A 12,043-nucleotide genomic window follows, 5' to 3' on the forward strand; every position below is an offset into this window, starting at 1 on the left:
ATATGTATATACATATATATATAATCACATTGGCTTGCTATATGAATGAAAATCCTTTTGTGACATTGAGTGACTTGAACCAGTATTCTGGTGATTCCCTGTCCTAACCGACTCAGCCACGATGGTACACAAGTCAACCAACCCGGAGCTCTACTGAGTTCACTGAGAGGACTCCGATTGGACTCCGATTTGTGAGCTAAAAGAACCTCTCTCAGTAAACTGAGCAGAGCTGCGGGTTGATAGACTTGTGTATACCATCGTGGCTGAGACAGGTTAGGTTCAAGTCACTCCATGCCTCTATGCCCAATGCTCCCCCCCCCCTGTCCCATGCCCCATACATGTCCCGAGGCGCCAATAACCCAGGTGTCCCCCTCTGATGTCCGCAGCTTGAAACTGGACGCCAGCAAGCTAGAATGGACAGCTGGCCAACGAGGAAACGAGACCCATCCAATGTCCATCTGCTCCTCCCAGTGTCCCGCCGGACACATCAGGAACTACCAGGTGAGTCAAGCTCGTCTCCCTATAAGCTTAATGTAAAGCTTCGTCAGCGAGAACTTTTATTCGTTTCAGTGTTGGAGGTGTTGGTACGAGGACTTGGGAGGGAGAGAGAGAGAGAGAGACAGAGAGGAGAGGTGTTGAGAGGGGGTAATGCGATGGATATAGGGTAAATATGGTGTGAAATGGGCCACTGTTTTGGTCTAAGAGCGTTGGGAAGGCGCGGGACATGAGCCTAGCTCGACCCCTGCAAGCACATCTAGGTGAGTACACGCATACACACACACACACACACGCACGCACACACATACACATACACGCACACACACACACACACACACACACACACACACACACACACACACACACACACACACACACACAGGGGCTGGCAACTGGGAGGGTCCCAGAAGGTGGAGAAGCGTTCCGTCAGTGTTGTGTGTCAGGTGTTTTAAGGACAAGGAAACATTAATCAGGGTATAACAGGTAAACTGTTTACCTTTTGTGCTTGAGATGTGTGTAGGGGGGGGGGGAGGTTATCCTGGGTGAGGGCTGTGCTGTGATGTGTCTGTGTCTGTGTGTCTGTACTCACCTAGTTGTGTTTGCGGGGGTTGAGCTCTGGCTCTTTGGTCCCGCCTCTCAACCGTCAATCAACAGGTGTACAGATTCCTGAGCCTATCGGGCTCTGTCATATCATCACTTGAAACTGAGTATGGAGTCAGCCTCCACCACATCACTTCCTAATGCATTCCATTTGTCAACCACTCTGACACTAAAAAAGTTCTTTCTAATATCTCTGTGGCTCATTTGGGCACTCAGTTTCCACCTGTGTCCCCTTGTGCGTGTTCCCCTTGTGTTAAATAGACTGTCTTTATCTACCCTATCAATTCCCTTCAGAATCTTGAATGTGGTGATCATGTCCCCCCTAACTCTTCTGTCTTCCAGCGAAGTGAGGTTTAATTCCCGTAGTCTCTCCTCGTAGCTCATACCTCTCAGCTCGGGTACTAGTCTGGTAGCAAACCTTTGAACCTTTTCCAGTTTAGTCTTATCCTTGACTAGATATGGACTCCATGCTGGGGCTGCATACTCCAGGATTGGCCTGACATATGTGGTATACAAAGTTCTGAATGATTCTTTACACAAATTTCTGAATGCCGTTCGTATGTTGGCCAGTCTGGCATATGCTGCAGATGTTATCCGCTTGATATGTGCTGCAGGAGACAGGTCTGGCGTGATATCAACCCCCAAGTCTTTTTCCTTCTCTGACTCATGAAGAATTTCCTCTCCCAGGTGATACCTTGTATCTGGCCTCCTGCTCCCTACACCTATCTTCATTACATTACATTTGGTTGGGTTAAACTCTAACAACCATTTGTTCGACCATTCCTTCAGCTTGTCTAGGTCTTCTTGAAGCCTCAAACAGTCCTCTTCTGTTTTAATCCTTCTCATAATTTTAGCATCGTCCGCAAACATTGAGAGAAATGAATCGATACCCTCCGGGAGATCATTTACATATATCAGAAACAAGATAGGACCGAGTACAGAGCCCTGTGGGACTCCACTGGTGACTTCACGCCAATCGGAGGTCTCACCCCTCACCGTAACTCTCTGCTTCCTATTGCTTAGATACTCCCTTATCCACTGGAGCACCTTACCAGCTACACCTGCCTGTCTCTCCAGCTTATGTACCAGCCTCTTATGCGGTACTGTGTCAAAGGCTTTCCGACAATCCAAGAAAATGCAGTCCGCCCAGCCCTCTCTTTCTTGCTTAATCTGTGTCACCTGATCGTAGAATTCTATCAAGCCTGTAAGGCAAGATTTACCCTCCCTGAATCCATGTTGGCGATTTGTCACGAAGTCCCTGTCTGTGTGTGTGTCTGTGTGTGTGTCTGTGTGTGTGTGTGTGTGTGTGTCTGTGTGTGTGTGTGTGTCTGTGTGTCTGTGTGTGTGTCTGTGTGTGTGTGTGTCTGTGTGTGTGTGTGTCTGTGTGTCTGTGTGTCTGTGTGTCTGTGTGTGTCTGTGTCTGTGTGTGTGTGTGTGTGTGTGTGTGTGTGTGTGTGTGTGTGTGTGTGTGTGTGTGTGTGTGTGTCTGTGTGTGTGTGTGTCTGTGTGTGTGTGTGTGTGTGTACTCACCTAGTTGTACTCACCTAGTTGTGTTTGCGGGGGTTGAGCTCTGGCTCTTTGGTCCCGCCTCTCAACCGTCAATCAACAGGTGTACAGATTCCTGAGCTTATCGGGCTCTGTCATATCTACACTTGAAACTGTGTATGGAGTCAGCCTCCACCACATCACCCCCCTAATGCATTCCATTTGTCAACCACTCTGACACTAAAAAAGTTCTTTCTAATATCTCTGTAGCTCATTTGGGCACTCAGTTTCCACCTGTGTCCCCTTGTGCGTGTTCCCCTTGTGTTAAATAGACTGTCTTTATCTACCCTATCAATCCCCTTCAGAATCTTGAATGTGGTGATCATGTCCCCCCTAACTCTTCTGTCTTCCAGCGAAGTGAGGTCTAATTCCCGTAGTCTCTCCTCGTAGCTCATACCTCTCAGCTCGGGTACTAGTCTGGTGGCAAACCTTTGAACCTTTTCCAGTTTAGTCTTATCCTTGACTAGACATGGACTCCATGCTGGGGCTGCATACTCCAGGATTGGCCTGACATATGTGGTATACAAAGTTCTGAATGATTCTTTACACAAGTTTCTGAATGCCGTTCGTATGTTGGCCAGCCTGGCATATGCCGCTGATGTTATCCGCTTGATATGTGCTGCAGGAGACAGGTCTGGCGTGATATCAACCCCCAAGTCTTTTTCCTTCTCTGACTCCTGAAGAATTTCCTCTCCCAGATGATACCTTGTATCTGGCCTCCTGCTCCCTACACCTATCTTCATTACATTACATTTGGTTGGGTTAAACTCTAACAACCATTTGTTCGACCATTCCTTCAGCTTGTCTAGGTCTTCTTGAAGCCTCAAACAGTCCTCTTCTGTTTTAATCCTTCTCATAATTTTAGCATCGTCCGCAAACATTGAGAGAAATGAATCGATACCCTCCGGGAGATCATTTACATATATCAGAAACAAGATAGGACCGAGTACAGAGCCCTGTGGGACTCCACTGGTGACTTCACGCCAATCGGAGGTCTCACCCCTCACCGTAACTCTCTGCTTCCTATTGCTTAGATACTCCCTTATCCACTGGAGCACCTTACCAGCTACACCTGCCTGTCTCTCCAGCTTATGTACCAGCCTCTTATGCGGTACTGTGTCAAAGGCTTTCCGACAATCCAAGAAAATGCAGTCCGCCCAGCCCTCTCTTTCTTGCTTAATCTGTGTCACCTGATCGTAGAATTCTATCAAGCCTGTAAGGCAAGATTTACCCTCCCTGAATCCATGTTGGCGATTTGTCACGAAGTCCCTTCTCTCCAGATGTGTTACCAGGTTTTTTCTCACGATCTTCTCCATCACCTTGCATGGTATACAAGTCAAGGACACTGGCCTGTAGTTCAGTGCCTCTTGTCTGCCGCCCTTTTTGTATATTGGGACCACATTCGCCGTCTTCCATATTTCTGGTAGGTCTCCCGTCTCTAGTGACTTACTATACACTATGTGTGTGTGTGTGTGTGTGTGTGTGTGTGTGTGTGTGTGTGTGTGTGTGTGTGTGTGTGTGTGTGTGTGTGTGTGTGTGTGTGTGTGTCTGCGTGTGTGTGTGTGTGTCTGTGTGTGTGTGTGTGTCTGTGTGATGCTGTCCTTGTTGTTCTTCTCTCTCTTGATGTCTCTTCCACCACTCTGTCTATCTGTCTGTAGTCTCTGTTGTCTCTCTCTCTCTCTCTCTCTCTCTCTCTCTCTCTCTCTCTCTCTCTCTCTCTCTCTCTCTCTCTCTCTCTCTCTCTCTCTCTCTCTCTCTCTCTCTCTCTCTCTCTCTCTCTCTCTCTCTCTCTCTCTCTCTCTCTCTCTCTCTCTTGAGTATCTTGTGTGTCAAGCCTTTCTGGTGTTATTGAATTTGTCTTCAACAGCACCGTAACCCGTCTTTTCCTCTCTCTCCCGTCTCCTCCTGTCTCTCCCACACATCCCCTCGCCCCTTTCTCCTCACATGCACCCCTTCCCCCTTACACCCTCCCATCTCCCTCACCACTACCCTCTCCTACCCATACCCCCTCACTCCAAACTCTCCCCTCCAACCACCACCCCACCTCCTTACCCCCCCCCCTCCTCTCAAGCAACACCATCCCCTTACCTGACTCCTCCGACTTCCCTTAACCCCCCCCCAGCCCACCACCCCCCCCCCTCTCTCTCACCCCCCCCCCCCCTCTCTCTCACCCCCTACCCTTCCCCACGACCGGTAAGGTCACAAATTGAGCGGAGAGCCTGAAGCCTCTAAGATGCAGCATCCGGGGTCAAGATATTGCTACTGAGAGGCAAGAGCTGAGAGTGCTTGGATGCTGGAGGGTGCAGGGGGGGGGGAGGGGGGAGGGGCAGGGGGAGGGGGGGAGGAGGAGGAGCAAGGGTCGGTGGAGGCAGGAGAAATTGGATTTTTACTTTTTTTGAATGATGGATATTGGAATGGATTGGAAGAAGGGAGGGGGGGGAAGGGAGGGGGTGCTTGGGGAAGGGAGGGGGGGTCTTTAGGGGGAGGGAAGGGGGAGGAAAGGTCTTATAATCTTAGGTACCTGTGTTAGTGTTAGTACCTTTCTAGTGTGTACTCACCTAGTTGTACTTGCAGAGGTTGAGCTCTGGCTCTCTAGATGGAGAAAGACCACTGAGGCCCTGAGGTGGGCTCGAACCCGCGACCCTGAAGGCAGCTATCCTCTACCATCTGCTTCTTTAGGTCATTCCATTGACTCACTTCCCTCACGCAAAAGGAAAACTTTCTAACGTCTCTATGACACATCTGAGTCTCAAGCTTCCATCCGTGGCCCCTTGTCCTGTTGATATTTATTGTAAACAACTCCTGTTTCCACTGTCAATCCCTCTAAGTATTTTATACGTCAGTATCATGTCTCTCCCCCTCTCCATCCTCCTTTCTATCGCTGTAGGGGTTAAAATGAACAGGTGTACAGCCGTGGCTGGAGTGAACAGGTGTACAGTCATAACATATACTATAAGATATTATGAATGAGAAAACAATGTGAAAGATATCCTTAATTCTCATTGTGTATTGGTCTTAAGGTCCCTCTCACTCCCTCCCTCCTCACTCTCACTGACCTGGCACGCCCTCCTGCAGGACTCGTGCTGCTGGTCGTGCGTGCCGTGCCCGGAGGACTCCATCATCCACAACGACACGTGCAAGCCCTGTGACCTGGGCTGGGCCCCCACCGTCGACAAGGTCACCTGTTACAAGCTCACCCCAGAACACATGACCTGGGACTCAGCCTGGGCCATAGTTCCTCTCGTGTTCAGGTGAGTGTGCGAGGGTAAAGATCTCTCTCTCTTTCTTTCTCTCTCTCTGTGTCTCTGTGTCTCTCTCTTTCTCTCTCTCTCTCTCTGCCACAGCGACTAAGTGACCCTTTCTCTCTCTCTCTCTCTCTCCCTCTCACAGCTCGCTGGGTCTGCTCTGCACGCTGCTTACAACGTTAACTTTCATACGGTTCAACACCACTCCAGTTATCATGGCTAGCGGCAGGGAGTTATGCTACGTCCTGCTCTCTGGGATCGCTCTGTGTTATCTCATGACCTTCGTTATCCTGGCCCCGCCCTCCACGCCCACCTGCACCCTCCTCAGACTAGGGCTCGGGCTGGGATTATGCATCTGCTACTCCGCCATCTTCACCAAGACCAACCGGATCTCCAGGATCTTCAACAGAGGGATCAAGTCCATCAAGAGGCCGTCTTATACCTCGCCACGCTCACAAATTGTTATTTGTCTCGGTAGGTGATGTTTAGGGGGGGGGGGAGGGGGGGGTGTGTTTGTGGGGGGGGAGGGGGTGTTTTGGGGTGTGTGGGTGGGGGGAGGGGGTGGTGCGGTGTGTGTGTGTGTGTGTGTGTGTGTGTGTGTGTGTGTGTGTGTGTGTGTGTGTGTGTGTGTGTGTGTGTGTGTGTGTGTGTGTGTGTGTTTGCGTGTGTGTGTGTGTTTGGTATCTTGTATTTCTACACATGAGGATGTCCATACATGAGTATTGTGAACATATTCTTATGCATATACACACATATATATATATATATATATATATATATATATATATATATATATATGTCGTACCTAGTAGCCAGAACGTCGTTTTCGGCCTACTATGCAAGGCCCGATTTGCCTAATAAGCCAAGTTTTCCTGAATTAATATATTTTCTCTAATTTTTTCCTTATGAAATGATAAAGCTACCCATTTCATTATGTATGAGGTCAATTTATTTTATTGGAGTTAAAATTAACGTAGATATATGACCGATGTGGGAACCGACCTGTGAGATTTATATTTATTTAATTTATATGAATTTATATTTACGTTAATTTATATACTTCGATAGCAATTTGTATAATGATAAGTGGACTGTATTTCTGCAATAATCTCATAATCTCACAAATCGATCCTCTACACATTAGGGGGGGTTATTAAATTAATATATATATGCAGCCAATCAAACTACAGAAATAACTACATACATTAAAGAGGTTCCTTATCTTATAGTACAGCAGGTTAGTCCACCAGGTATAACTAGGGTGTAGACACCAAATTATCCTCTTTGAGGTAGCTTCTATCACCCAGTAACTGGTGCACATAATCTTGCATCCTCGTCTTGACCTGTCAAAAGTGCGCTAGCTGTGAAGCCAGAAACCTATATATGACAAGTATTTCAGAGAAAACTGTTCATGGAACATGAAGACCTGGCTTAATTACCTTTAGTATGAGGCGATTTCGCGTTCTAACCGGGTCACCCTATATAATGACATTAATGGCCACTAATGATAGATAATGGGTTTCGGAAAGAACACTTAACTTGATTTGTTGACAGCGTGTTGACAGATGGTACACCTTTGGTATCCATAACACTACGTCCAAGTAAAATTAACAGGAGCCGAATTTGCTCCCGTGTGAGCCTCTGGTCTCAGTATAAACCAATGGCTGCCCTCCTCCTCCACTCTGACGCCTGGCTTACATTGTCCAGATTTCAGAAAGTGATAGAAGGGTCACATTTACTCTACTTTAATATTGATAATTAAGTTAATTTATATAAGATGTTTTATGATGGTAAAGTCCAAAGACTAATGTATTTAAGAATAATTCCCAGCAGAATAGCTGGTGAATTATAATGGTATGTGGTGATGATATCCCGTTTTCTTTAGATGGTAATTCCACTACAAGTTACGTTTTCTATGGGTAACTTGTTGGTAATACAGCTATTATCTGTATGTATTAAATGGTGTCGGATTTTCCGACATAATTCCCCAGGGGGCTGCTCACGGGTCGAAGTCCTGTTTAGAACAGACGAACACCGATACTCCTCCTTCGAATTATTAGATTAATTTGATGTTAGTAGTTAATAATCACACATTTGTGTGTCTGTTCGTACAGGACGGATGTCCCGTACTAGAGTTGCAGGGGTTAGAAGTCTAATGCGATTTCATTTCCCTGTCAACTCTTGAAAGGCTAATATTCAAGCCTTATTACATATTATTTAACCCAGAAGACTGGATGTGATCAAGTACTACAGTCAAGTATGATTCAGGGACTGCAGTGAGATCAGTGACATTAGATATAACTTGAAGTTTCTTCAGGTAACTGGTCACTGATATATAAACACTGAGGCCCATGGAATACATCTTGATTAAATAATAAATGTATCAAATCAGTCATCAGATTTATTGGGGTTTTAATTTAGTTAATTGATTCAGAAGATTGAATAGCTCATCATTAAAGTAAAGTATAGTTCTGAGACTGCAGTGGGTTCAGTGACATTGGTCGCAGTGACTTGTAGCTGTTTTAGGCTACTGTTCACTGATTTGCCACTGAGGCCTCATGAACTCATCTTCAGCTTCAAATGATGATACTAACATCAAGCTCTGTTGGTATAGTCAGCTGTAATCTCCTTAGTATAATGCTACTGGAGAAATATAATCAGCTGACAAATTTAGTTTCTATTGGTATTGTTTATCTGCAGGCATAGGTCTCCTCAGGCTTGATACTGGGCCTGAGAGTAATTTACCTCCTGCAGAGTTTAACATGGTTATGCCCTGATATTTAGTAGGGCTACCAATGAATTGATGGCAATAGTCTGTCCCCACAAGGACAGCCATTTGGCATTTGATTTGCTCAAATTTACCTGCAGCTGCTTGATAATAGCTTTCCAGGTCAGCATAATCAACTTGAGATTGTTGTGACAAATCTTCACATTTCTTGATCTGTCTTGTTAAGTGGCCTTTAAGACCTGCAAGGGTTCTTTTCATTCTCCCTGCATTATCCATACTGGCTCGTTGGTGAAGCCTTGTGGAACTTGTACTTGGGCTGCTCATAATACTGAACAAACACTAATGGTAGCCTAGGGTAAATTCTGAACTCACTAGGCAATAATCCTACCTCTACTAGAGGTTAGCACTTAAAATTAATACACATTATATATATACAATCATACACACTAATGATTTGAGTGATAAACCAGTGTCACTGGAAGTACCTTTAGGTTAGCTCTTCTATATCACCCTAGGATGGTAGAGACACTAATTAATCACTCAAAGGTGTAATGATCATAAGTAAATTATTATATATACAACTCAATTCGAGTTGATAAAAATTACACCCAAAATAGGGTCTGGACCATTCATTAATGGTGTTAGGTTGATCTATAGTACTACTGACTATTGTAATAATGGGACTAGGATGAACAATAATAGTTCAACTAGTCATATCCTACCCTGTTGTGGGTTGGCAATTAGTAAATATTATACTGTGATCACTAGTGCAATATATATTAAATAATTCTCTATTTTGGAGAAATAATATACACAATTATTGATAATAGCCTCTTAATTAGCCTCTATGAAACTTCTAATATTATCAAGAAGTATTAAATATTATTAGTGACCTCGCGAAATAAACTCCACAAAATTCGTAGATAATCTCTCGCGAAATGTAACACCACGAAATCCGTGAACAATCTCGCGAAGACACAGTCACTAATTTGGCTGGTTTCTATATTAGCGCTGTCATTTCACGAAATAACACGCCACCAAATATCTGTGGGTGTGCATGAAACCGCTGATGAGGCAGATCTGAACTGAGGGAGGCTCCTGAGCTCCCTCGAGGCTACGCTGCCGTCTTTGACTGGCTAGCCTTGTTTAAATAACACTGCACTAGTATATTTAATGAATCCACTGGTTAACTGGTTCATCCGGTACTAAGATGACCAAATGTGGGTTCATAGGACCGAATAATCCGGTTCCGAAGGTCCAAATAATGTGGGAACCGACCTGTGAGATTTATATTTATTTAATTTATATGAATTTATATTTACGTTAATTTATATACTTCGATAGCAATTTGTATAATGATAAGTGGACTGTATTTCTGCAATAATCTCATAATCTCACAAATCGATCCTCTACACATTAGGGGGGGTTATTAAATTAATATATATATGCAGCCAATCAAACTACAGAAATAACTACATACATTAAAGAGGTTCCTTATCTTATAGTACAGCAGGTTAGTCCACCAGGTATAACTAGGGTGTAGACACCAAATTATCCTCTTTGAGGTAGCTTCTATCACCCAGTAACTGGTGCACATAATCTTGCATCCTCGTCTTGACCTGTCAAAAGTGCGCTAGCTGTGAAGCCAGAAACCTATATATGACAAGTATTTCAGAGAAAACTGTTCATGGAACATGAAGACCTGGCTTAATTACCTTTAGTATGAGGCGATTTCGCGTTCTAACCGGGTCACCCTATATAATGACATTAATGGCCACTAATGATAGATAATGGGTTTCGGAAAGAACACTTAACTTGATTTGTTGACAGCGTGTTGACAGATGGTACACCTTTGGTATCCATAACACTACGTCCAAGTAAAATTAACAGGAGCCGAATTTGCTCCCGTGTGAGCCTCTGGTCTCAGTATAAACCAATGGCTGCCCTCCTCCTCCACTCTGACGCCTGGCTTACATTGTCCAGATTTCAGAAAGTGATAGAAGGGTCACATTTACTCTACTTTAATATTGATAATTAAGTTAATTTATATAAGATGTTTTATGATGGTAAAGTCCAAAGACTAATGTATTTAAGAATAATTCCCAGCAGAATAGCTGGTGAATTATAATGGTATGTGGTGATGATATCCCGTTTTCTTTAGATGGTAATTCCACTACAAGTTACGTTTTCTATGGGTAACTTGTTGGTAATACAGCTATTATCTGTATGTATTAAATGGTGTCGGATTTTCCGACAACCGAACCTAACCAACCCTACATAACCTAACCTAACCTATCTTTATGGGTTAGGTTAGGTTAGGTAGCCGAAAAAGTTAGATTAGGTTAGGTTAGGTAGGTTAGGTAGTCGAAAAACAATTAATTCATGAAAACTTGGCTTATTAGGCAAATCGGGCCTTGCATAGTAGGCTGAGAAGTGCGTTCTGGCTACTAGGTACGACATATATATATATATATATATATATATATATATATATATATATGTATATATATATATATATATATATATATATATGTCGTACCTAGTAGCCAGAACTCACTTCTCAGCCTACTATTCAAGGTCCGATTTGCCTAATAAGCCAAGTTTTCCTGAATTAATATATTTACTATAATTTTTTTCTTATGAAATGATAAAGCAACCCTTTTCTCTATGTATGAGGTCAATTTTTTTTTATTGGAGTTAAAATTAACGTAGATATATGACCGAACCTAACCAACCCTACCTAACCTAACCTAACCTATATTTATAGGTAAGGTTAGGTTAGGTAGCCAAAAAGAGCTAGGTTAGGTTAGGTTAAGTAGGTTAGGTAGACGAAAAAACATTAATTCATGAAAACTTGGCTTATTAGGCAAATCGGGCCTTGAATAGTAGGCTGAGAAGTGCGTTCTGGCTATTAGGTACGACATATATATATATATATATATATATATATATATATATATATATATATATATATATATATATATATATATATATATATATATATATATATATAATATCGTATATATATGTATAATTGTTCCAGCTGTAATGCTGGATGTATCGGGAGTTCCATTCGGAACTTTAAGATTAGGATAATTGAGCACCGGGGAGTATCTTTTAAGACTGGATTACCATTGTCTAAACCAGCATTTTCGGGGATTAGAAATCATTGTTGTGAGTTTAATCATTCTCTGCTGGAATCTGATTTTAAAATTCTGGACACTTGTATGAATGGCCAGTCAGATTTGAGAGGAATGGAATCCTTATATATAAAGGAGCTGCGGCCTCTGTTAAATAGCAACCTTTCAGCTGTTCAATTGTACACTGTATAGTGCACAGTAGGACCTGTAATTTAATTTATAGTTCATTCTGGTAGTTTAATTTTATTATAATTTTCTTTAGTTTACCATGTCTTTGCCTTTTCTTA

General features: G+C 43.4%; 1 protein-coding gene across 1 annotated transcript in view; it reads left to right on the plus strand.

Annotated features, from left to right (window-relative positions):
- LOC123761594 (metabotropic glutamate receptor 8-like) overlaps window positions 1-12,043 on the plus strand; it is a 260,562-nt gene that overhangs the window by 235,713 nt on the left and 12,806 nt on the right. Inside the window, exons 9-11 of the mRNA XM_069328943.1 lie at window positions 387-501; window positions 5,719-5,894; window positions 6,034-6,362. Of these exons, the coding sequence (XP_069185044.1) occupies window positions 387-501; window positions 5,719-5,894; window positions 6,034-6,362 (620 nt within the window). The remainder of the gene's footprint in view (window positions 1-386; window positions 502-5,718; window positions 5,895-6,033; window positions 6,363-12,043) is intronic.

This window comes from Procambarus clarkii, chromosome 22 (assembly GCF_040958095.1).
Source record: "Procambarus clarkii isolate CNS0578487 chromosome 22, FALCON_Pclarkii_2.0, whole genome shotgun sequence".
Classification (NCBI taxonomy): Eukaryota; Metazoa; Arthropoda; class Malacostraca; order Decapoda; family Cambaridae; genus Procambarus; species Procambarus clarkii.